Source organism: Natrix helvetica (assembly GCF_964273705.1).
Source record: "Natrix helvetica genome assembly, chromosome: 4".
NCBI lineage: Eukaryota > Metazoa > Chordata > Lepidosauria > Squamata > Natricidae > Natrix > Natrix helvetica.
In genome coordinates this window covers 18,641,137-18,669,016 of record NC_138550.1, presented here as the reverse complement: position 1 = coordinate 18,669,016, position 27,880 = coordinate 18,641,137, and the positions used below count along the sequence as shown (strand labels likewise).

General features: G+C 38.7%; 1 protein-coding gene across 1 annotated transcript in view; it reads left to right on the top strand.

Annotated features, from left to right (window-relative positions):
* The window catches only part of CWF19L2 (CWF19 like cell cycle control factor 2), a 106,532-nt gene that overhangs the window by 42,236 nt on the left and 36,416 nt on the right, over positions 1-27,880 (top strand). The window contains exons 11-12 of the mRNA XM_081950372.1: positions 15,132-15,257; positions 16,786-16,923. Coding sequence (XP_081806498.1) covers positions 15,132-15,257; positions 16,786-16,923 — 264 coding nt within the window. The remainder of the gene's footprint in view (positions 1-15,131; positions 15,258-16,785; positions 16,924-27,880) is intronic.

The following is a 27,880-nucleotide window of genomic DNA, read 5'->3' as shown; positions in this document are numbered from 1 at the left end:
GATCATTGTGTTGTTTTTATACTTCTTTTTTACCTTAGTGGGAAGTAATATAGGACAGGGTGGAACCTTTTTTAAAAAATTAGATGACTGAGGTCAGTAAAAGAGGAAACTGTTCTTTTGAACAAGCATCACACAAGATATCCAGATTCTTTAATATAATTAGGTTTGCAACAGTTCATTTGAATATTTTTCAAGATATATGGTTATAATATATTAAATTTAAACGGCGCCCAGTGCCAATGACTGGAATATTCAGTGTGTGTGTGTGTGTGTGTGTGTGTGTGTGTGTGTACACACATGCACATGCACGCACACACTCATTGACCACCATTTTTATCTCATAGCTAGCATGACAAATCCTTAACTTATTCCATACTTTCATGACTTCATTTCCTTCAGATGGGTGGATTGCTTAATTCATTCTAGATCTGTGGTTCTCAACCTTCCCAATGCCCCGACCCTTTAATACAGTTCCTCATGTTGTGGTGACCCCCAACCATAAAATTGGTGTCTTGGTTCCTAAGATCATCGAAAATATGTGTTTTCCGATGGTCTTAGGCAACCCCTGTGAAAGGATCATTTGACCCCCAAGGGGGCCCCGACCCACAGGTTGAGAACCACTGTTCTAGATTGAGGGTGGGATTTTCGATACCTGAAGACTTTAAAGACCAAAGGATGCAAGCCATCCCTAAGATAACAAAATCATTTGTGGTAGCAGAGTTGCAATACCAACTAAATAAAAGCTTAGTAGAGGAAATCCTGTTTGGATTAGCTGAGATCATGTTTCTACAATTCAGCTGAATATATGAAGGCATGATTTAAGTTGAAATTGCTCTGATCAAAGTTACAGTATGGAATTATTTTGACTTTGCAAGGTTACATCATATTCTCAAGTATACTCTAGTTATCGTCACTCAGAATATGTGAAATCCGCGTAAGACTTTCGGAGAGGACAAAGATAATATCAGATCTCATTTTGATTATCTCAATATAGAATCTTTTGTGCTACCACCACTAAGTAATCAAATGTCATTAAATAGGATTTGATGTCTGGTGATGGAATGGATCAGCATTATCTTGACCTGTCTCTATTGTATTTCTTTCCGATATCTTGACCCTGTCCATTGTTTTCCTCTTTTATTTTCCTTAACTTTGTTAAGTATAACAATTGTTTTCCCCAGTCCATCATTCAAAGTGCCTCGGATGCCTAAAGTATGTGATTTTCTACTTATTGATTACTTTAAGAAGTAATCAATCTTTAAGAAGATTTGTTATTCATGCTACTATTTGTAACTTGTTCCAAGCGCATAATCCAAAAGCATTTTCCATTTTTCTCTTGGCATTTCTTATAGTGCACCTTCACAACCATTATGTTAACCCTGGGGAGACCATTACTTTAACAATTTCAGTCTTTATTGTTATAAGAAATGTCTGCATGCTCTTGACCTTAAGTTAACTGTAGGTAGTGCTTATTTGGCAACCACAGTTGGGACTGTCAATTTGATCATTAAATGAAGCAGCTGCTAAATAAAACTGTGCTTATGATTTCAGCTTCCTTTTGCTTTACATACCTGTGAAGGTCACAAATGTGAGGATTATTTGCAAAATCACATTGTCATCACCGCAATTGCCAAACGAGGCAGTCACTAAACAATGACTACCTGTATTGCTTTTCTTTCTACAATTTGTTCTCCAGCAACTGTCAGCTTCATTTTTGAGCCTAAAAAAAGCCAATTGTCTTCGCTTATTCACTGTCATCTATTCACTAGTCATACAGGTTGTTATTAACTATTTTTCTCGGTAACAGCATTAACCCTTTTTTTTCATTTTCCATTTTTAGTTTCATAAAAACTTCTAAATTGTTTTTACTTTTAAGTAACAAAGTAATATCTGCACATCTCAAACTTCATTTTTTTTAAAAAAAAATTAGAGCCTTTCAGCTTTATATCTGTCAGAATATTCATGAACTGGAATAGGACAGTGAAGTGTTAATAACACTTTGTAATGCCTTGGTAAGGCCACACTTGGAATACTGCATTCAGTTTTGGTCACCACGATGTAGAAAAGATGTGGAGACTCTAGAAAGAGTGCAGAGGAGAGGAACAAAGATGATTAGGGGACTGGAGGCTAAAACATATGAAGAACAGTTGCAGGAACTGGGTATGTCTAGTTTAATGAAAAGAAGGACTAGGAGAGACATGATAGCAGTGTTCCAATATCTCAGAGGTTGCCACAAAGAAAAGGGAGTCAAACTATTCTCCAAGGTACCTGAGGGTAAGACAAGAAGCAATGGGTGGAAACTAATCAAGGAGAGAAGCAACTTAGAACTGAAGAGAAATTTCCTGACAGTTAGAACAATTAATCAGTGGAACAGCTTGCCTCCAGAAGTTGTGAATGCCCCAACACTGGAAGTCTTTAAGAAGATGTTGGATAGCCATTTGTCTGAAATGGTATAGGGTTTCCTGCCTAGGCAGGGGGTTGGACTAGAAGACCTCCAAGGTCCCTTCCAACTCTGCTATTGTATTGTAAGGACATACCATAATAACAGGTCAGCCATTGGGGACTGGTTGGAATAGGATATGTCAACTGGGTCAACCAATAGGAACTATTTGGTGACTGAGAGCCATGCCAGATGTCTTGGAGCCTGGGTGTGGCTTACCTATGTAGCTCTGAGTCTGTGCAAGAGAACTAATCTAGTCTGCTCTCTGAATTGAAAAAAAAACCAATCTCTCTTCTCTAACACGTTGGAAGAATAATAAATAATAATAATAAATATTTATTTCTTAGCCGCACCCTCTCCCGAAGGACTCGGGGCGGCGTACAACAAAACATATGAAATAAATATATAGACAAGACATACATATTACAAAAACATATACCAAGACATGTACAAGGAGGAGGTCGGCTGTTGGTATTTTGTGTGTGTGTGTGTGTATTCTTGTATATAAAGAAGTTTCTTATTTAAATCAATCCTGCTGAATCAGTTATCTATGTGTGCTTTCTGGATTTGATTTTTGCAACAAACTCTGACAATATCTTCCAATCTTGTCATCTACTATAACTATGTAGGGAAAAATATGCATCCTTGCTTCACTCCCTTGCATATTCTGAACCACTTGGTTTCTCCAAATTCAGTTCTTACAATAGCTCCTTATTCATTGTAAAATTGGTCAGCAGAATAATCGAGCAGTTCTGGCACATTCATTAGCTTTAATGTGTTCTACATTGTCTTATTTTAGCTAATTAATATCACGTGCTTTTCTAAAATCTTTGGGTTAATTTAGAATTTTGCTGCTTTGTGAGATCTTAAGCAAAACTTTACTAGTGTGAGGAATGATAATTGGTGTGTCTTCTTGCGTTCTCCTTTTTTTCAATTTATATCCCAGTCTGTTTTTGATTTGGCCTCAGACGTGTTTATATTTGCTGATGTAGAATTGTTAGAACTTCTGCTCCTTCATGTAACTTTAAACAGTTCAGTAGGTATTGCATCTGCTTCTAGTGCTTCCATCTTTAACAGTTAAGCTATTTCTTGTTGTACCTTAATTTCTTGTGAAATTAATTCCTCATTATTTACTCTCTCAACAAGTATTTAATTTGTGTAATCTCATTTGTAAAAAAAAATCCAGTTTTTCTATCTTTTTAAATCTTATGTGATGCTACTTACTTACACATTTACTCTCCTTCCTTCCTTCCTTCCTTCCTTCCTTCCTTCCTTCCTTCCTTCCTTCCTTTTCACTGAAGGGCTACTCTGAGTGGCTTAAACAATAAAACATAAAAAATGATAAAACTGTAGAAATAACAATATTAAAGGAATAAAACAATAAATGTGAATAATGGAAGTACAATAATAGGAAATTGAAAAGATAAGCATAAGGGAAGAAGGAAATGCAGGAGGTAGGTGGCATCAGCTACTTAGCAGAGGGTTGGATTTGAAGATCTCCAAGGTCCCTTCCACTCTGATGATGATGTACAGGTAGTCCTTGGCTTGCAACAATTCGTTTGGTGACCATTTGAAGTTACAATGGCACTGAAATATTGACATGACCATTTTTCACACTTATGACTGCTGCAGCATCCCCGTGGTCACGTGTCTTACATGCTTGATAACTGACTTGTATTTATGACAGTTGCAGTAGCCCAGAATCGCATCCTTCTGACAAGCAAAGTCAATATTAAAATATTTAATATTGTAATTTAAATATTTTATTTTATTTAATAATAAAATATTTAAAAATCTTTTTGTACCCTCTTATTGGAGTACATAACATACATACATACATACATACATACATACATACATACATACATACATACATACATACACACATATAATATATCTGTGTGTGTATGTATAAGTATGTACTATATATCTATATATAATAATAAGCTCCTATGTAGCTTTCCATTAGTCCAGGGGTGTCCAAACTTGGGAACTTTAAGACTTGTGGACTTCAACTCCCAGAATTCCCCAGCCAGCCAGCTGTGGAATTCTGGGAGTTGAAGTCCACACGTCTTAAAGTTCCCAAGTTTGGACACCCCTGCATTAGTCCCAAGTATTCCTACCTCAAGTTATAAATTGTCTTATGATTTCTTTGGTCTTAAAAAGATCTCATTTTCCTGTTCTGTTGTATTCTTTGGTTGACATTTTAGATTGAGCTCTCTTGCCCTTGTTTGATATTGAAACTATGCATTCAGTTGTCATATGTGCTTTTTATTGTCTAGGACTTTTATCTTCTCTCTTGTTCAGGCTATCCTAATAGCTTTCTTCTCTTTGAAATCCGGAGCCTTTTTCCGTGCTTGCTTCAGATTTTGATGATGTTTCTTATCTTTTCCTCCAGCTTTTCAGGCTGATGTTTTCCAAAGGAAACATGCATACTAAGTCCTATCATTGATTTTACATTATAAGGATGTTCAAAAATTCACCAATTGGGAAAGAGAATATTCTGCAGATCCCTGGACCATTCTGTTCCGCCTCTGGACCATGCTGAAGTTTTTACTGACTGTGCCATTCCACATAGTGGCTTGTCAGTTTTCTGAACAAAAATGATTAGATAGTGTAGATGACATTTTTCATGGTCCAGAATAGGAAAGGAATATTCAGAAGTTCTCTCAAACATTCTGTGGTCAATTTATACATCCCTCTGGCTGTATTCTTCAAATCACATTTGGCTGGCATGCTGTAATTTTATAACTCTAAGCTTCATATTTGAGACAATTTATACATCTAAGTTCCACCTTTGAGACAGTTCAGTCTATTTGACAATATGCAGCTGGAAGTATCCAGATTCACTGAGTTGTCTATTTCCCTTTTCGGTTTCTTATTGTGTTATTTGATTTTAGTATTATCTTTTTAAAATATAATTTGATTGAAAGTTTAAAAAAATGTCTAGAAATTTAATGTAGATTAAAATAGAGTAAGACTAGAGAAAAGAAAGAAATGAAAGAAAAAGATGAACGGCAAAAAGAAAAATAGAAAAAAAAATACCGTGGTTGTTAAGTGAGACAGCATGTAATTGTAATTTGTGACTATCTCTGCTGGGTTCCCCATTGACTTTGGTTGTTGGAAGCTGGCTGGGAAGGTTGCAAATTATAATCACATAACCAAAGGATGGCTTGCCTTGATCAACATTTAATGTTTAGTTTCGTTTAGTTGACTTTATTGTCATTGCACCTCGTACAACAAAATTCAGGGTATAAATAAAACACAAACACACATCCTTCACATTCTATACAATTAAATTGAAAACCCCTGATATTGCATTTGTGTTACACTGTACAGTAGAATTCAATATAGTTAAGCTGTTTTTCAGTCTATTTGTCCTTGTTTTTATTGTCCTGTACCGTCGGCCAGATGTTAATAATTCCAAAAAAATGGTGTCCAGGATGAGATGAATCTTTAAGAATGTTTTGAACTTTCTTAAGGCAGCGGGAGCTATAAAGCTTTTCCAGGGAGGGGAGAGGGCAACCAATGATGCTCTGGGTAATGACGTTAATCCTCTGGAACACTGTCCTATCTGCCACTGTGCAATTGGCAAACCACACACAGGTGCAGTAAGTTAAAATACTCTCTATGGTGCAGTGGTAGAAGGTCACCAGCAGTTTTTCATTCTGTCGTTGTTTCCTGAGAAATCTCAGGTAGTATAATCTCTACTGGGGCCTTTGTTTGAATTTCTAAATGAGATTCACTTCCTTCACACTTGCAGAGCTCGATGAGTCTTCCATTTCTACTGTGGATAACTCTTAGCTCCCCTTCACTCCCATTTCAATCACTGGCAAAGGAGGCCCCATCAGGAACTCACATTGTTATTGGTATAGCTCTCAGAGTATTGAAGCTATTGCCCTTTTCTATCACATCAGGATTAAAATCCACGAAAAATAACTTGCCACTGCTTCTTTGCAAAAAGCTGGAATTGCAGCTGATGCCTTGTTGCTAAATTGCTTGCAGGCAAATGTTTTGAAAAATTATAAAAGGAGATTTTTTTTTTTTTGTCCTTTCCAAATACCTTTGCATATAGTGCTGGCAGTTTTTACATTTTGCCCCAAATTTAATTTCCACTCTCAGGGTACCATATACTGTTAAAAACTCAAAATTTTATCTCGCCAACCTTTTTGCACAGCACAATAATTAATTCAGAAGTTCACGAAGTCAGTGAACACATTATTTTGCATGGCTGTTTTTCAGGCTTCTTTTTTTAAAAAGAATTCTTTTAATATACAAGATGAACTTTACTCAGACCTTCTCCTTATAGTTTCAAATTACCATGTTTCCCTGAAAATATGACATGTCCTGATAATAAGGCCATGCCAGATTTTTCAGGTAGGCAAAAATGTAACCCTCCCCTGAAAATAAGCCCCCTGGACAACCCCCCCCACCAGGCAAAGCGCCACTCACTGACCTAGGGGTATCCCGAAGGCGCCAAGCTGCAGGAACGGGGGGGGGGGGCAAAGGCTCACGTTACTTGGTGCCTTTGGGATACCGCTAGGTCGGTGAGTGGTGCTGTGCCCAGCTGGAGAGGGGGCTTGCTGGGCAGTTGCTCTCTTGCGAGCGGGCTTCCGAAGAGCCGGACACAGCCTCAGGGTCGAACGTCTGTGTTGCGCTGTCGCAGCAGCACTACACAACAGCCATGAGGTGACCACGCTCATGAGCAGCTGCCCGGCAACCCCCCTTTCCAGCCGGGCACAGTGCCATTCACTGATCTAGGGGTATTGCCAAGCCGCGTGAGCGCCTGTTCATCGCCCTCCAGCTCCTGCGGCTTGGTGCCTTCAGAATGCCCCTAGGTCAGTGAATGGGGCTCTGCATGGCTGGAGAGGGGGGTTGTGCAAGCGGCTTGTCCGCTCCCCGCTCGTGTGCCTCTCAGCCTCACAATGCTCTTGCCTAACTCTCCCTGCAGAGCCAGGGCACCTCCGCCGCCACTGCCCGCCGCCGCCGCAGCGCGTTTTCTGCAGCTTCCACAGCACGGAGATAGGATGCCGAGTCTTCCGGAAGTTGCCACTCTGGGAATACGCTCTATGGTTGTATGCTCTGGGAGTATGCTCTGCCGGCAGCCAGCCCACAACTATAGAGCATACTCCCAGACTGGCCGCTGCCGAAAAACTTGGCTGCAGATCTCCGGAGTTTGAAAGCCGGAGAATAGGTTATGCTCGGAGTGCTGCGGCGGTGGCAGCACCCTGGCCCTGCAGGGAGAGCTGGGCCAGGGCATGGTGAGTTTGGGAGGCACACCTGCTGAGGACGAAACAGGCACTCGCGCAACCTCCCTTTCCAACCAGGCAGAGCGCCACTCACCGACCTAGGGATATCCCGAAGGCGCCAAGCCGCAGGAACGGGGTGGGGGGCAAAGGCTTGCGTTGCTTAGCACCTTTGGGATATCACTGGGTCGGTGAGTGGTGCTCTGCCCGGCTGGAAAGGGGGGTTGCCGGGTGGCTCCTTGTGAGTGTGGTCACTTCATGGCTGGTGTATTGAGCTGCTGTGACAGCGCAACACAGCTGTTTGCCCCTGAGACTGCGCCTGGCTCTTCGGGTGCCCGCTCACAAGAGAGCAGCCACCTGGCAACCTCAAAACAATAAGCACCCCCCGATAATAAGACCCAATCAATATTTTGTGGGTCAAAAGAAAATAAGACCCTGTCTTATTTTCGGCGAAACATGGTATTTATCTTAATTTTTGTTGTCCCATTTTATTCTGTGGGCCTTGGTGTTAACCTACTACTTTGTTGCATGAACAATAAGTATGCATTCATATTTGCAGTAATTCACTGATTCAGTCAGTTTTTGTTCACTTGAAATATCCAGTTTGACCGTGTCGCTAAATCATTGTTTGTCAGTTTTGGCAACTTTAAGATCAATGGACCTCAATTCCCAAGAATTCCCCAGCCAGCAAGACATCTTATAATTGCCAGGTTGAGAAAGTGTAGTCTAAACATTTCCATCCCACTCTGCCTGTTAATGCTATATGACTTCGTTATCTAAATATTGCTGTTCTTTTGTTGATACTGGACCTGGATTAATTTCGCTTCGTTTTAGTAGAGAACTACATTTGTCTTGCAACCTCTTAGATCTGTGCCTGTGTTTTTCATTAGCTCAGCTCATTTTATGTGTCTTTAAGAATCATTATTTTTCCCTTTCCTCCCCTCTCTGTGACAGAGCTATTCTTAAAATTTTATCAATTACCCAATAAGAATTGAAAAACAGGTCCATATTGATAGAAAGTGATCTCGTGTAATCAGTTTGCTTTGCTCAGCTGTATGTTGTGTTCCAATTACACTGCATTGTAATTGCATAACCCTTTCAATTTCTGATGTGAAATTATGGAGAAGTCTACCTAAGAGCATATTTTACTTAGCATGTCATCCATCGAGGATGCTTCTAGGGATAAGGAAGCTTGTTGAATTAAAATGCAGGAATTGGTGGTAAAATTTCTAATATATAACCTCTATATGCAATTGATATAAATACACATAATGCTTGACTAATCAAATACATATGATGTAAGTCACAGAATGTGCAGCAAGCAATGAATCTAGCTTATAATTTTGAGGTAATTGCTCTGATGCCAAAAGTAGTAACTCAGATGCTTTTACAGTCATGGTTTGATCAGTTAAGGCTTTTTACATATGATAGTCTTTCAGGTTTAAAGAAGACCTGCTGATGTGCAGTTCATCTGTGAACACAGAGGTGGCTCTGCAATCCCATTCTAGAATCTAATGCAATGGAGGCACTGAAACTCCATTGTTGTGGTACTGTGATTATTATTCTGCAATGCTGTTTCAGTTTTATAACAGAATGTCTATGGAGATTCTCAATCACCCAGGTCATGGTTGTCCCAAAGGTGCTTTTTTCAAGAGGCAACTGGACTTCCTTGTTTTTCTTTAAAGATGTTTTGCTTCTCATCCAAGAAGCTTCTTCAGCTCTAACTGGATGGTGGGGAATGGAAGGATTTGCATTCTATTTGTCCAGCTGTCTGCAAGGAATATAAATCCTTCCATTCCCCACAATCCATTCAGAGCTGAGAGCGAAATATCTTCAATGAGAAGTGAAACATCTTCAAAAACAACAACAAGAAAGTCCATGTGCCCTTTCAAAAAAAGAAAGCATCCTTGGGACAGTTTTATATCAGATTTTGGCAGCTCTTGCCTTCAAAACTGATGGAGAGGCTTCATGGCACAGCTTGCCAGCAACTGGTGAGGTATATCAGCATTGAGTCCCTGATTATCAGAGCCCAAAAGAAATTAGAAGACATGTCATCACAACAGATAACCTTCACATGCCTTGCCAATTCCCCTATAGTGTACTGGAATCTAAACCTCCAGGTCAGTGCTATGAAGAAACCCTACTCCATTCTGGCCTTCAGCCAAGGGAACTAGAAGCTGCAGCTGCTGACAGAACTTGCTAAGAAGCCCTTGGCAAGGGCACAATGGGACTGTAGAGCCATGTCCATAGTTAGCATGCCTTCAAACCTACCATACTGATATGTTGACCCATAGGAACTGTGGATAACTTTATAGAGCATAATTTTATGCCTTTACTGTGGAGAGAATGATCTTCTGCAAATGACGTAGTTCCTGTCCAAAATCAGTAAATTAAAATCTGAGCGACTAGCTATGTTTGACACATTGCACGAAGCCATAATGCGTGTTTGGTTTTGTTTAGTACGTTATGTAAATCAGTTATTTATGTTTGGAATCAAAACAGGTTTTTTATGTTTGGAATCAAAACACAGGACACAAAGCAAATAATCAAGGCTCAGAAAACTAAACACACCTTAGGGCTTTCCTGCAATGTGTCAACCTAGGCAGTCTTTATTAGATGGCAAACGGTGAGAGACCTGCAAAGAAAGAGATGCGTTAATATTTACACATTCCAAAAAGGAAGGGAAAATGATGCAGGCACACATATGCATAAATAATAGATGATGTAAGCATGCATATTCATAAGTAATAGATCTTGGGTTACTTTCCAACCCTTCTACTTTTAACATCTTCAAAAAGAGAATAATTGTCTTAATGAAAAGAAACATATCAAGGGGTTGCCATGGGAATCTTCTGATAAGATTTGCTGTGAGGTAGCTGCTTCAAGGCTGCATTCCTTGTGTTATCTATTTTATTAATGGGTCCCCATTCTTCAGAAAATTTACCCCATTTATTAGTAAATCATAGCTTATGGTTTTTCATGTTCTACAAACCCATAGTGTGGACATGTTCTCTCCGTTAAGAAGTATTCTCTTCTAATATGTTCATTTATTTCTCTGTAAGTATTGGAGTCTTCCAAATCATGAAATGACTCCCTTTTTAAAGATTGGAAATAATGTTTGCATAATTCCTGCAATTTTCTTGATTCCTGTAATTTTCCAGGTTCTCAAAAATATTTCTGTTGTGGCTGAATTCAGTTGTATTATTGATACAATAATCGCTGATTGTTCCTATCACCCATCTCCTCCCACTTACGACTGCATGCTGTAACTTGCTGCTTGTATTTTTACGATTTATATTGATATTGATTGTTTCCCGATTGCTTATTTGTACCCTATGACTATCATTAAGTGCTGTACCATCTGATTCTTGATGAATGTCTCTTATGTACATTGAGAGCATATACACCAAAGACAAATTCCTTGTGTGTCCAATCACACTTGGCCAATACAGAATTCTGTCCTGTCCTGTCCTGTCCTGTCCTATTCCTATTCCTATTCCTATTCCTATTCCTATTCCTATTCTATTTGAATTTCCAAACAAGTCAATTAGTGATTTTCTTCATAAAAGCGGAATACTTTGAAAATTATTTTAAAAATACTACAGCCTTCTGGAAATCTGGTTCTAAAAGAATAACAACATGCCATTCTGCCATCTTAAAACTAACTCTGACCATCTAGTCAGCTAAATGGGATGGCAGAGTTAATCTTACCAGCTACCTTCTGGTAAATCAACATTTTGTAGGTAGCCAAGCCTAGAAGGATAGCATTTTCACCAAAAATTGCAAGTCCATTTCTTTGTGGCAGTGAGTTTTATTAAAGTACTCATGACATATGAACATGAATTCCAAAGAAATTCATGCTGTCTTTTCCTCATCTACGTCATTTATGTCATTTAAAAATGTAACTCTGTGGGTTGTGTATATAGTATGAATTAGTTGCCAAGTGAGAGGAGGAGGATGTTGGGAGTTCAACAACATTTGGAGGGAGACAGATTTCTGTCTCTGATTTGCACATTTTTTAGACATGTTTAGGAACGCCTGATGGAAAACATCTGTCACTATTCTTAAGCAAAAAATAAATAATAAAATAAGCTCCTGATATGCATAAGCTCATCTGAAAGTAATTTATGAAAGAGCTTCCCTGAAATTTGAATGGGACTTTTTGATTGACAAATATTTTAGACTAGTTATTTGCATATCTTACTGCATATTTCATTGATTTACTTCAGAATTAGTAGATAATTTAAAGATACAGATACATATTAATAGAGTTGGAAGGGACCTTATAGGTCATCTAGTCCAGTGTCTTAAACATTATATGGAAGATTGTTGTCCAAGAACAACACAGAGGTTTGTTTTTTGGGTGGGACTCAGCTGTGGGTTTCACATTTTGTTACCATTGGTTCACTCCCTGCGTGCATGGACCTGGCCTTCCGTGCATGCACTTTGCTAGCGTGCACGCCTTCACACGTGCACCCAGCCTCAAAAACGTGCCTAAATAGGACGGCATAGAGCCGGGGTGAGTGGGCAGGCCCCCCCACGATTTCCGTTATCGGTTCGGGTGAACTGGTCCGAACCGGCTGAATACCACCTCTGAGCGGGACTACTAACAATACTTACCAACATCTGCAAGTTATGAGGGATTTGTGTCATTAGATGCTGCATGGAATTCAATTTTATATATTGTTAGTGAGAAATTCTTATAGTTTGTTGGGATAGTTATATAAAGTAGTCTTTTAAAATAGCAGTTATATAAAATAAAGTAGTTATATAAAGGGAATATCAGAGTCCTTTTGGACCATGAATGAAAAACTTTTGTCTGAACAGCAATGAACAATACATAAGTAAAATGCTTTAGTAAAAGTATTATAAAACATCTACAGGGCATGAGAGATTTGTAATATTATTTCTTTCAAAGCCTCCATGGAATTCAGTTGCATGGCAAGAAGAAATTCTCATTATTTTACAAATAAACGTGTGAATACCTTAATGCCAATATCCAAATTTTTCTTCTTTTTATTTTTTATTCAAATAAACTACTGTATTCATTATCAGGGACTCTTCTTATTTGAAGTACAACATTTAGTAATTAAAGCATGTTCCGTATCTGTACATAATACAAAATATTGCTTAGTAGTTGACAAAAAATATTAACTTTTCTAAAAAAAAATTGCTTATGCAAAAAGTATGATTAATCGTTTGTGCAGGGGGACAGAGATTGTGGCAGATCAAAATATAACAAGGGCAAAATGTATAGATCTGCAGTTTTTTTTCACACTTCTTATTATTGCTGTCTTGGTTTTTCTGAAGAATATAATTAAGCCCTTAGAGCTTTGATACTTCCACAACTATAGAACTTTTTTCCCCCTTTAGTAGGTTTTAGAATTTTCAGGGGATGGGCTGTTATTTAGTGGTAGGACAGATGTGAGTTCAACACATTGTTTATTTGCCTGAAAATGATTTGGATAGAGATTTATTTCAGCGTATATCAAAGTTGACAAAGTCAGTTTTAATGTGCCCAATTTTGATGACATCCCCCTTATTAGAGTTAATTTAATCAATTAACAGACAGTGAGCGGCTGCTTCTTTAATGACTGAGCAAGAAGTTTATATTCTGCTCTTAATTTCTGTTTACAAAGGCTATAAATAGAAATACACACTTGCATCTTATGGAGGCCTCTATTAATGCAAGTAAGTTGAAAAGTAAGTTGTTATTTCAGGTTCAGTTTTATGTGGTGACAGGCTTTCCTATGAAGCTTTCATGGAAGACCAGGATAAACATGTCTAAAGGATACATGTAATAAAAGAGATGAAGGTTACAACATTTTGTCATACCTGCAAATATTGAAGAATAAGGAAAAGATCTGACTCTTGCTAATTTTCATAGGTGGAGTGGGAAAGTAAACTTTCTTTTATTCTTTTTAGCACTCATTATTCTTTGACTTGCTTTGCACATTAAATTAAATCCAGTTTGGTATAATGTTTAAAGCACAGGGCTAGAGGCCTCTGGACAGTATAAGTTCCAGCTTAGGTGTTAGAGTCAGCTGGGTGTCCCTGGACTCTCTCTTAATCCTAAGAAGAAGGTAATGGCAAACCACTTTCAAAATCTTTGCCAAGGCACCTACAGTCACCAGGAATCAACACCGACTCAAAGGCACAAACACATAGAGACAATGTTAACCCATAGTTAATTCTTATAATTTAGTTATCATGTTGAGCCAAAACAAACACAGTCACTATTACCATTCATTATGTTAAGAAAAAACAAAATAAACATGTACTTAATATACCCTGATATATTACTGATTGTAGGAATACAGATGGTACAGAGATAGAATTTGAGAGTTATTGGTAAGCAGACAAAAATAATCATAATAGCAATAGCCCATAAACCTATATACTTCCCTATAGTGCTTTACAGCACCCTCTAGGCCAGGGGTGTCAAACTCACATCGTTACGGCTTTGTCACATGACGTAGTAGGACTTTTCCCCCTTTGCTAAACCGGGCATGGGCGTGGCCAGAGTGTGACGCATCCAGCCCGTGGGGTTGGGAGTTTGACAACCCTGCTCTAGGCAGTTTACAAAGTCCGCATATTGCCCCTCAACAATCTGGCTCCTCATTTTACCAACCTTAGAAGTAAAGAAGGCTGAGTCAATCTTGAGCCCTGTCAAGATTGAACTTCAGGCTGTGGGCTGAGTTAGCCTGCAATACTGCATTATAACCACTGCGTCACTGCTGTTGGTTGGTAGAACATTCCAGACATTATTGGATATGACTACTTAGTTATTTGTACAAATAAAAAGTAAAATTGAAAAAAAGGTTAGCTAGTGGGAAAGTACAAATCCTTACCTTAGAAAAGAGGCTCAATTCCATTTCCAAATTCTCTTAGAAACTTTTGATCAAATTAATCTTAATGCGAATTATATCCTTTTAACCTAATCTCGATCCCACACTGAATAGAGAATGGTGGATCAGTTTTTTCCTCCACAGTAAAGATGACATGATAGTGGATGAACACAAAAATCTGGCATATATTACCAAGATAGGTTGGGCCCTGATGGCCCTGATTTCCATGATACTTTCCTATCAGCTCTTTGAAGTGCGATGAAATGCTGTTTGATGTTTTAAAGGTTATAGGGAATAATGTGTATAATACATGTCCAATAAATTGAAATATATTCAAATATACTTATAGTATCAGCACTTAGTGAATGAAATTATACCAAATGGGTCATTTGTATGTGTATAGTTTTTGCTCTTGGAAGGGTCTTAATTCTATATTTATTTTAGTAAAAAAAATGTTTTGAATTTTCTAGATTTCATGTTCTGTTTAAATGGCATATTTAGTATTTAACAGTTGTTGAGTTTATAAATTAAGGTGCATCACCTGCTTCAGTGTTTGTTAACTCTCTCTGCTTTATTATTTTTTTTATCTTAATATAGAAAACTGGTTTTCAAGAAGACCATGAAGCGATCTTGGTCAGAATGGATAAATCTGGCAGGGCATGGCCTGTTAATATTCCGGAAGAAACATCGGATCATGTAGGCAGAAGGAGGAAGAATCAAATGGTGGGTGTTATTTTAAATGAAAAGAAGGACTAGGAGAAGCATGACAGCAGTTTCCGGTATCTCAGGAGTTGCCACAAAGAAGAGGGAGTCAAACTATTCTCCAAAACACCTGAAGATAGGATAAGAAGCGATGGGTGGAAACTAATCAAGGGGAGAAGCAACCTAGAACTACGGAGAAATTTCCTGACAGTGAAAACAATTAATCATTGGAACAACTTGCCTCTAGAAATTGTGAATGCTCAAACACTGGAAGTTTTTAAGAAGATATTGGACAACTATTTGTCTGAAGTGGTGTAGGGTTTCCTCCTAAACGGGGTTAGACTAGAAGACTTCCAAAGTCCCTTCCAACTGTTATTCTATTCTAGTCCATTCCCTTCCCTTCCACTCCCCTTCCCTCCCCTCCATTCCACTCCACTCCACTCTCTCTTTATATATTACTTATTAGTACATACAGTATATATATTAATAAAATAAGTAATATATAGACTACATCTTATTAGTTCATACTCCCTAAACATATCTGGCATTAGAGCAATAGTTACCCTGAAGCTCATACCTTAAAAAGCAAATTCTTAGCAATTTCTAAAATATCAAAGTTTCCTTTGTCTCTTTTATTATGACTTCTGGGGAATAGTAGAGCTCGTATCAGCTCATCAATAAGGGGAATGAAGACTTTATCCGTTTTCCTCTAGGAACTTTCCAAAGGTTCAAGATTTGAAATGCCAGTTTCAACCTTTAAACATTTTCTTGAGCTGTTTTGGGAAGGAACAAGGTGTTTCAAATGGTTGGAACAGTCCATTTTGAATAGAAATGCTTTACACATCCCTGTTTTTGCTTTCCCTTTGAAGGAATGATTTGTAAACATGTTCTACGAAAAAATATCTTTAAGATGCTTTTCAATAATTTTGAACAGCTTTTTCCAGATGCCCATTTTGTTGATTATACCAAATATAAAGTTATATTTTATACTCCATGCGTTCTATCAATTTACATTTTGTTGAAACTGATTTTCTGAACAGGAAGTTAACTTATGATCATAGTGGGACCAGAAAATTCATCATTAAACAGCAGTTAAATGTTAGTTAAGTGAGGTATCATGTGACTACATCCAATTCTATGAGTTTTTCCCCCTTTGGTTGTTAAGTCAATCACCATGATAATTAACTGAGACATTTCCTGCTGGCTTCCCCATTGACTTTGCTTATTGGAAAATGTCTGGAAAGGTTGCAAATTACATTCATGTTATCACAGAATGCTGCAAGCATCGTAAAAGTGATCCAATTGCCAAGTGCTTAAATCATGATCATGTGACTCTAAAGGTGTAGCAATAGTCATAACTTCCAAGCTTGTAAATCAGTTTCCTCAGCACCATCATAAGTTCTGATGATCATTAAATGAATGATCATAAGTCAAAGACTACCTGTAATTTCAGTTGGCTTGTGATAGCGTGATTCATTTTTCATCGGTTTGTTTTAAAATAAGTTGGCAATCATATCAACCATCTTGATTTTTTTATGTTGATTATCAGATACCTACTCATGTGGATAAGGAAAGAATTCGATATTTTCAAGATGATGATAATTTGGACCTGAAGGATTTGATCAGGAATGAAAAGATGAGTACATCAGAGGATCAAAATAAGCTTTTCATGAGAATGGCATCAAAGGTAAGACTTGACAGTCTGAATTATTTCTAAAAATTAAAAGTACATTTTTGATATTTTAATTTTTTAAACTATTATTTCGTATATTCTAAGATGTCTTTAGACTTAATTTAAATTAGATTAGAATTTAATTTTGAGGAAATTAGCTTTCATTTAATAGATTATGTAGGAAATTTCATTTTTAAGAACAAGAATATCAATTGCTTGTTCTGTGGCATTTATATTCCTTATGTCCATGAATTTTAGTTTTCAATAGATTTATAATAGGATCCTAAAATTTCTGTTCTACTCTACTCTACTCTACTCTACTCTACTCTACTCTACTCTACTCTACTCTACTCTATTCTTATTGGAAACCATTCTCTGATCTTGTGAGTTTGAGATAAGAAGCTGGAATTCTGCTTGGTTGATTTATTGTGGATGTTTCATTACAACAAAGAGACATCTTCAGTGCTAGAAGTGAGGAGGGTTTGATTTCTGTTTACATAACAGCTTTGATGGTTGGAGTGTAGTTTTCTTCTTAGTTGTTTATTCACCAGGCTTTTGCTTACTGCTTGATTGTTTGTCTGAGTTGGTAGTTCCTTGATTGGGACATTGTTTATGACTTTGTTGTTGGTCTGTTATTAATATCAGTTAACAAAAGGACACATTTTCCTAGTGGAATTAGGCTTGTGATCATGTTGGGATAAGCAGCTGAGAGTTCCTCATTTTCAAAAGGTCAAGGGATGGCTTTTCAGTTCCAGACCACAGGAAAAGGCATCTTGCTTGACCTTAGATAAACTTTCAGCTACCTTCAAGAAGAAGCTAAGGACAGATAATTTCTGAAGAGTTTCAGGGCAACACGTTCTTGAGTTATTTACATTTAGGGATTTTAGTTACATTTCTTCCCCCCCCCCCCCATTTTTTTATTTTTTATTTTCAAAACAAACACAACACATCCTTCTTTACATACTGTAGAAAGTGTATCAGTTGGTTACAAAAAGGCTTTCATGCATCTCTTCCACAGTCAACAAACATAATTCATATTAACTCAAGTATTTTAACTCAGATATTTATACATGTTACCATCATCATACCTCCATTTTCATTTGACTATAATTGTTTAAACATCCTTCATCATAAAATATACCAAGATTTAATACCTAACCACATACTGGCATTTCATTTACTATTTCTAAAATCCTCCAATAATACTGAATCATTATGTCCTATTCTAGCTAAACATCCATAATATTTAATAACAACATTTTCTAATCCCCTTTCCAAATCACTGTTTACAATTTACATCCAGTTTTCTTATGTTGTACCCATACCTATATATACGTTGTTATCATTATCCCTCCTTTATTTAACTATTTCCTGTATCATAACATTTTTCCCCTAATAATCAAGACTTAACTGTATCTAACTTAGTTCTTTTTTATTAACCTTTATATATAATCCAAAAGGATTTCTAATCTTCCTTTCATGGGTACCATTCAATATTCATATCCAAGTATTACTTATCATAACACTACACATTGTACACATTATTATCATTATCAGTTATTTAACTATACCTATTGTCACTAAATTTCACTAAGTTTAACTAGTTTTAAATTATACTCTTCCATCTACCAACCTGTATCTTTCCAGTAGCAAAACAGTCTCATATCTTCTGCCATTTGTGGTGTCAGTCCTCTAATCATCTCCTTAACCAACTTTGTATAATAATAATAATAATAATAATAATAATAATAATAATAATAATAATAATAATAATAATAATAATAATAATAATAATAATAATAATAATAATAATAATAATAATAATAATAATAGAAATAATAGAAATAACAACTGAGATGGTCAAAAATCGAGTAAAAAAAGTAAAGAATTGGACATCACCTGGAAATGATCAATTACATGGTTTCTGGCTCAAATATCTGATCAGTTTACATGCAATGTTGGCCAGGCAACTGAATGAAATTTTACAAAATGGTCAAATTGATGAATGGTTGACAACTGGAAAAACATACTTGATTCAGAAAGATGCAACTAAAGGAACAATACCTGAAAACTACAGACCAATAACATGCTTGCCAACAACCTTTAAATTACTCACAGGCATTATTGCAGATAACATTATGGATTATTTGGAAACAAACAACATCTTGCCAGTAGAGCAAAAAGGCAACAAAAGAAGGAGTAGGGGCACAAAAGATCAGCTCCTAATTGATAAAATGATATTAGAAAATTGTAAGAAAAGAAAAACGAACTTGAATATGGTCTGGATTGATTATAAAAAAGCATTCGACTCATTGCCACATAGTTGGATCATAAAATGCTTAGAAACAACTGGCATTAGTAAAAATATTACATCCTTCACTGAAAAGGCGATGAAACAATGGAGAACTGAGTTGGCAGTAGGGAATGAGAACTATGGAATGGTTAATATCAAGCGAGGAATTTTCCAGGGTGATTCAGTTTCACATCTTCTCTTCATCATTGCGATGATCCCACTATCAGTAATCTTAAAAAAAATGAAATTAGGCTACCAAACAGCCAAAGAAGCTGAAAAAATTTCACATTTATTATATATGGATGATTTGAAACTATGGAAAGTCAGAAATAGAAATCCAATCACTGACAAACACTGTCCGAGTATTCAGCACCGATATTTCAATGCAGTTTGGCATGGAAAAATGTGCCACTGTATCCATAAAAAGGGGCAAAATCACTACATGTGAGGGAATTGAAATGCCCAATGGCCAACTAATTAAATGCAACGAAAATGAAGCCTACAAATACTTAGGCATTTTGCAGTTGGATAACATCAAACATGGACAAGTAAAAACTATTGTCAGGAGAGAGTACACCAACAGAGTTAGAAAAATTTTGAAATCTAAATTAAATGGTGGAAATACAATCAAGGCCATAAATACCTGGGCAATACCAGTTATAAGATACACAGCTGGTATAGTTAACTGGACACAAGCTGATTTGGACATTTTGGACCGAAAAACAAGGAAACTAATGACAATGCACTACAGTTTACATCCACGTGGTGACACTGATAGACTATACCTGCCCCGAAAATCAGGTGGCAGAGGATTATTACAAGTGAAGCAAATAGTTGAAGAAGAAAAACATGCACTAGCTGATTATTTAAAAGAAAGTCAAGAACATCTATTAATCGAAGTAAAGAACAAAAATCTACTGAAGGCCCAACAGACGAAACAAGAATACAGAAAAGATGTGATAAAATCAAGAATGGAGAGTTGGCAGAACAAAGCCTTACATGGTCAATTTCTGGAAAAAATAAAAGATAAAGTGGACAGTGAAAAAACTTGGTTATGGTTAACAACAGGTACATTAAAGAAAGAAACAGAGTCACTAATCCTGGCTGCGCAAGAACAAGCTATCCGAACAAATGCCATTAAGGCCAAAATCGAAAAATCCTCTGATGATGCCAAATGCAGACTTTGCATAGAAGTTGATGAAACTGTTGACCACATACTCAGCTGCTGTAAAAAAATCGCGCAGACTGATTATAAATTGCGGCACAATTCAGTAGCACAAATGATCCACTGGAATTTGTGCAAAAATTATAATATTAAAACAACAACAAGCTGGTGGGAACATAAGCCTGAAAAAGTCACCGAAAATCAGATGGTCAAGATCCTGTGGGATTTTCGTATACAAACAGACAAAGTACTAGCGCATAACACACCAGACATCACACTGGTTGAGAAAAAGAAGGTTACAATCATAGACATCGCAATACCAGGTGATAGCAGGGTTGAGGAGAAGGAACATGAAAAAGTCGCGAAATACCAGGTGTTAGGGTTCTAAATACCATGCAGAAATAAATCATTGTCCAAGGCAAAACATCCTTTAAGGTCCAATTTATTCCGCAGGCAATTTAGCACGGCTATGGAAAATTCCAACTCTGGATTACATCCTGTAAGTTTACCCAGTTGAAAGTTCATGATCTCTCCCCACACCCACAAATACATGTTCCAATCATCATCTTCCACGCTGGCATGTACACCCATCTTCTTCCGGCCAGGTGTCGATATGCGGAGACAAAAGATGACCTTGGCTTCTACAAAAGAATGTCAACAATCCATTCTACAATCCTACTCCTTTCTATTCCCCCCTCCCAACTACTACACTATTGAAACAGCCTAGAAAATTATTAAAAAGTGTGGCAGGCCAAAGATCCTAAAAAGAATATAATTACAGGCCTGACAGGCGGCCTCTCCTCAAAAGAAAAACGTTTCCTGCAAAGAGAATAACATAAAAGTTAACATAACAAAATTAACCACCTTTTCTCCACCCAGGGGAACCCCTTGACTTCTCGGGAAACTTCCCATTGACTTGCTTTCCTAACTTCTCCACTTTTAGGTTCCCACTGTTCACCCAATTAGCTTCAGACCAAGGGTAACCCTTCCAATGCACTAAGTACTGTAAGCAACCCCTATTCAGCCTGAAATCTACAATTTTTTCCACCTCAGATTGTGTTTCCCCTTCCATCACTACAGGAGGAGATTGAGCTTGGGTGGATGCTCTTCTGTTAGACCCAATTACTGGTTTCAACAAGCTACAATTAAATTCTGGGTCAATTTCCCCTAGACTTCTGGGTAGACCGAGTTGAACTGTAACTGAGTTAACTATCTTCACTATTGGGAATGGACCTAGAAATTTTGGACCCAATTCCTTGCTAAGCATTTCTAATCTTATGTATTTGGTAGATACAAAAACATTGTCCCACACACGGTAGGGGTTTAGGAGTGAGCGACGTTGATCATCTTGCTTCTGGTAGGCTTCTGCCGCAACTGCTAGAGCCTTCTTCGTATTCTCCCATCCTTTCTTTAGCATGTCCATCCATTCACTCAAAGACATGAAAGAAGGAGGTTCTCTAGGCAACTCAGGCATGGCAACAACTTCCATGCCACTGGTAATCTGGAAACCCGCTAATCCTCTGCTGCTGTGGACCGCATCGTTGTACGCCACTTCGGTGAAGGGTAGCAAGTCCGACCAGTTGTCTCGCTGATAGTCCACAAAACACCGGATGTATTGTTCCACCACCGCATTGGCTCCCTCTGCTGCGCCGTTCATGCTGGGATGAACCTCTGAGCTCAATTCTTGTGTGGACCCAATGGATCTCAGGACCTCTCTCCAGAACTTGGTTGTGAACTGGACTCCGCGGTCTGAAATGATCCTCTTGGGTACTCCGTGCAGGCGATAAATGTGTTTCACAAACATTTTCGCTAATTCGTTTGCGGATGGCAATCCTGAGCAAGCAATGAAGTGTGCCTGCTTAGAAAACAAATCAATAACAGTCCAAATTACTTTATGCCCACTGCTGTCTGGGAGTTCCACGATGAAGTCCATTGCGACCTCTTCCCATGGCCGTTTAGGGCTCTCTGCTGCAGGTGCTGTAGGTTCTGGGCTCTTGGATTCAATCATCCACGGCTGGCCTTGTTCCTTCTCCGAGGCCTCCCCCTTGGTAGGACTCTTCGTCACCTGAAGTTGAGGGTCCTCTTCCAGAGGTCGGTTGGGCATTTCCCCCTCCGAGGCCTCCCCCTTAGTTGGACTCTTTGTCACCTTCAGTTGGGGATCCTCCTCCGGAGATTGTTTGCCCTTTTTCTCTTCCGAGGCTTCCCCCTTGGTAGGACACTTTGTCACTTTAAGTTGGAGATCCTCTTCCAGAGGCTGTTGGCCCAGATGACTTTTCTGTGCGGGCATCTGGGGCCCTCTCTTAACCACCGTGGCAATTGGTACACACGTTTGTTCTTCGGCAATTCCCTCCTCCGAGGCCTCCCCCTTGGTAGGACACTTCCTCACCTTAAGTTGGGGATCCTCTTCCAGAGGTCGTTTGCCCAGATGACTTTTCGGTTCTGGCATCTGGGGCCCTCTCTTTACCACCATGGCGACTGGTACACACATTTGTTCTTCGGCAATTCCCTCCTCTGAGGCCTCCCCCTTGGTAGGACTCTTCGCCACCTGAAGTTGGGGATCCTCTTCCAGAGGTCGTTTAGGCTTTTCCCCCTCCGAGGCCTCCCCCTTAGTTGGACTCTTTGTCACCTTAAGTTGGGGATCCTCCTCCGGAGATTGTCTGCCCTTTTCATCTTCCGAGGCCTCCCCCTTGGTAGGACACTTCCTCACCTTAAGTTGGGGATCCTCTTCCAGAGGTTGTTGGCCCAGATGACTCTTCTGTGGTGGCATCTGGGACCCTCTCTTTACCGCCGTGGTGGTTGGTGCGCACGTTTGTGGCATTGGGGCTGGAGCCAAGCACTCTGACGCTCTGTGGCCAAGTTGACAACAATGGTGGCATTTAATTGCCCCCCACGAGGAATGGAACCTAGTTACATCTCTAAACTTAGGAACCGTTTCATCACACTGCCTTGCTCTCCAACTTGCAGCTGCCCTCTTGGTAAACCCTTCTTCCATGGTGGAGATTGCTTCTCTGTAGGAAGGTGGAGTAAGAACCTTTTGGGGCATTGCAGATGCACCTTGTTCCGCTTCCCATCTTGCAGGCCTGGCTTTGGTAATCCCTTCTTCCATGTTGGTGATTGCTACTCTGTAGGAAGGTGGGGTAAGAACCACTTGGGGCCTTGCAGGCGCACATTTTCCCGCCATCCACAATGCAGGCCTCTGTTTGGTAATCCATTCTTCCATGGAGATTTCTTCTCTGTAGGAAGGTCTGGTAAGAACCTTTTTGGGCCTTGCAGGGGAGACTGGAACCGGTGGGGAGGTCAATCCCTCGGTTGGCCACTGCCCAGCTTTCTGCCATGGTGCCATCTGCTGAGGGAGGGCAGGTGCCCACTGGCATCCCTCCCATCCATGACCTGCGGTTAAGACCCATCCCGGGGTTGCCTGCTTCACAGGTTGCAGCTCAACCAATGATGGCTGGCTAAGGGGTTTTACGTGCCAAGGACCCTCCTGCTGGCTTGGAGGAGTTATGGGCCAAGTAGGTGCCCTTTGCTGGCTTGGAGCATTTCCCCATGCTGATGGCAAAGGAGTTGGTAAGTAGCATCTCTTCCATCCAAGTCCTGGGAGGAAAGCGCAATTTACTGCCCAATTTGCTTCATTTACTGGTTGCAGCCCCATTTGTGGTGGCTTGCAAGTGACAGATGCTGGAGAAATTCCTTCTTCCTGCCTCCTTTGAAATTCCCATTTTGAAAGGGAATCTTTCTCCCAACTAGTTGCAGGGTGACAAGCCATTTCATTTATTGCCGTCTGGAAGGAGCCCAAACCTCTGTTCTAGGTTTTTTTCCCCCCAAGCCTTGTTTCCAAACTGGGGGGAAGGAGGGGGAGCATGCACTCACAATTTGCTGAAGAAATATTTCTGCGACCTTCCTTCGTCTTGTCGTGTCTCCTCCTGCATTCTTCCTGATGCAATTAAACTGGAAGCAGCATTCCATTGCCTTTGAAGTTCCGCACTCAGCTTCTTATCACCAAAAGCTTCTCATTAATTCTTCGCTGATATTTACGCTGTCCCGGTCAGCGTTGGGAATGCCGAGACCCCCCATCACCAGCCCCCCCCCGCGAGGGGGGGTGCTAGTGAATTATTTTGAGAGAGAGAGTTGGAATAATGTTAGGGTTCTAAATACCATGCAGAAATAAATCATTGTCCAAGGCAAAACATCCTTTAAGGTCCAATTTATTCCGCAGGCAATTTAGCACAGCTATGGAAAATTCCAACTCTGGATTACATCCTGTAAGTTCACCCAGTTGAAAGTTCATGATCTCTCCCCACACCCACAAATCCATCACATGTTCCAATCATCATCTTCCACGCTGGCATGTACACCCATCTTCTTCCGGCCAGGTGTCGATATGCGGAGACAAAAGATGACCTTGGCTTCTACAAAAGAATGTCAACAATCCATTCTACAATCCTACTCCTTTCTATTCCCCCCTCCCAACTACTACACTATTGAAACAGCCTAGAAAATTATTAAAAAGTGTGGCAGGCCAAAGATCCTAAAAAGAATATAATTACAGGCCTGACACCAGGACTTAAAAATTGAAATCCAACGATTATGGCACAAACCAGCAGTGGTAATTCCAGTGGTAATCGGCACACTGGGTGCTATTCCAAAAGCACTGGAATTACATTTAAAACAGTTAAAACTTGACAAAATCACCATCAGTCAAATGCAAAAAGCTGCACTGCTTGGATCTGCACGTATATTACGAAAATACGTTACAACGTCCTAGGCCCCTGGGTGGGGCCCGACTAGTAATCAATGCCAAATCCGGCGAATCAACTGGCCACTGTGATACAATCGTATAGTAGTAGTAGTAGTAGTAGTAGTAGTAGTTGTAATAATAATAATAATAATAATAATAATAATAATAATAATAATAATAATAATAATAATAATAATAATAATAATAATAATACTTTAATTTATAGACCGCACCCTTTCCTAAACAGGACTCGGGGCGGTGTACAGTCATATTAAAAACAATGTGGATATAAAAATATAGATATACATAGATACATAAATAGACGGAGGAGGTAGGATATGCACTGTACAATAATAAATTAAAAATCGAATAAAAATTAAAAATTACCCTTAAAAACTACCCAAAATAAGATGTTTGCCAGGAGGTTGAAAGTGGGACTATAAGTCAGCTAGGCCAGCTAGTTGGAACAGGTGGGTCTTAAGCATGGGCTCCTCTTAGCAACTCCTTGCTTGTAAAATCTCTCATGTAATTTTGATGCCCTTCTTCTGTTTCCTTAATCAGCTTATCTTTGATTGTCGGTAGTGTTATTAATGATATTGCTAATAAATGTTCTCTCTTTAAATCCATAAATTATTTTGTTTTTTCTTCTTCTGTATCTTGCCATCTGGAGTAGATTTCCCCTCCATTTAATTCCTCTTTCAGTATTCCACTCTTTCCATTTTCAGAGATAAACCAATCACCATAAATATCAGCAAATTTAATTTCTTTATATTCATTTTCCTCTTCGATTTTAAAGATTTTAGCCACCACTTTTTCCACTTGATAAACATCTCCAGCTTCTTCATCATATTTTACTGTTAGATGCCCTTAAGTCTTCCAACTTCTTCTCTATCCTCTCATATGTGTTTGATAATTTCTATATTTCTGAGAATATCTTTTGCAGACTTAAAGTCTCTTTCTGCTGTTGAAATTTTGCCATTATCTCCAGCTAACAAACGCTGCTGTTCTGGCTTGGAAGGTTTTAACAAGATTAAGCATAGATTCACAATAATGTTTTATTTTCACTTTTCTCTGGTTAAAGATATACTTCAAAGGGACATCTGTATGCTTTTCTTCTTATCACTGTCTATAAACAAGCAGTGAGACCTTGGCGTGCCAAGCCAGGATAATCAGTGAGAAAAGTAAGAGTGTTTTGTTTCTAATACACAAACCTCCAGCCTCAGAGTAGCAGTGTTATTGTTGCAATTTTCTTTGTTTCTTTTTGTATCTTTTTTGTATTTCAAGTTTAAAAAAAGTCTGATTCTTGAATGAGTTAGAAGAACACCCACAGTAATGAAAGAGGAGAATTTTAGTCCATAGGTTACAAAGAATAATAAAAGAAAAAAAAATAGAAGAAGAAAACTTAATCCATTCGTTTTAAAAGGCTTGCATAAGTTCCATCCATGAAAATAGCATTTTAAAAGTAAGATAACCCACTGTCCAAAACCATTCCAAACTTAAATCTGCCGCTTATTTATTCTGTTCTCCAATTTAAATTAATTTTAAGTTTTTTATAGGCAGTCTCTTTTAAAACGGTAAAAATTCCTCACCAGCTGGAAACAGTTTCTCTTTCCGTATTGGAGCCGCCCCGACTTCATCAGCCTAATGGCTGGATTTTTGTCGCTGGCTTGAAGAACTTCTCTTGGATCGATCAGGGACTTTGCGATGTCCCTGAGATCATGAGATCAGCAAGACATATTCTTCCTGTTCACCGTCTCTGCGGGATGGTTTAGGTCCGATTGGACCACCCAGCGGCAAAAGTATAGGCTGCGGTCTCGGAGCATTGAGACCGCACGTCCGTATCGTCGTGATGTTGGCTCCCCCCCCCAATAGGATCCTAAACTTCAATGCTACAGTGCAGTTTTAAAGTAACAAACCCTGTTGTTTCAAAATTAAGATTGCTAATACTAATTTACAGATTGCAGACAGATAAAATCATACTTATACGCATAAATCTGCTCAGCAGTTGTATGGTTTGTCGAAATCGTGAAATCCGCATTGTGATTTCATAATACAAGCTCCACCCCTTAGGTATTTGTGTGCAATATTCCAACATATTGCAAAGGAGATGTGTCTCAACGCTTGTTTTTTCTTTATCTGTCTTTGCCTTAAACTTTCTTCTTTCTTCCTTTTTATTTTCTTCTTTGAGCCTTGTTGAAACAGCTGTCATGTTTTTTTATGAGTTCTAATCATTTGATGAAAAATCAATATAAGTGTTCCAATTAGGTGTTTCCTTTTGGTTCCTCCAGCCTCGTTTCTCAAGTGTAATTTACAACTCAACTTGGGCTCTCATGGCTTCTCTTGCCTGCTTATAATGATAATCAACTGAAAAGAACTGAAGCCACATCTTATGTTGAAAAGGGGCAACATGCAGCTTAAATGTTCTCTAATAGCTTATGTGTGCGCTCGATAATGTTGGTTTAATTTATATGTACTCTTCTATTTCTGAAGACTCTTAAGTAGACTTCAGAAAAGATTAAAGATACTGAACAATGATATTGCGATACTGACCATTAGTCTCTCTCTCGATCTAGCATTAGTACAATTGGATTGGTAGAGCACACTTGTCTGAATTGTTCACTGCTCCACTTCAGCAGTCTTCCCCTTGAACTAGCACTCCTAACGTACATCGGTACTGCAGAGCCCATTTCAATCTCCAGACAACATTGCTCTTTAATAAAATGACACATTTTTCAAAAGCCAGTATTCAACCTATATCCATCTTAGGTTACCAGCC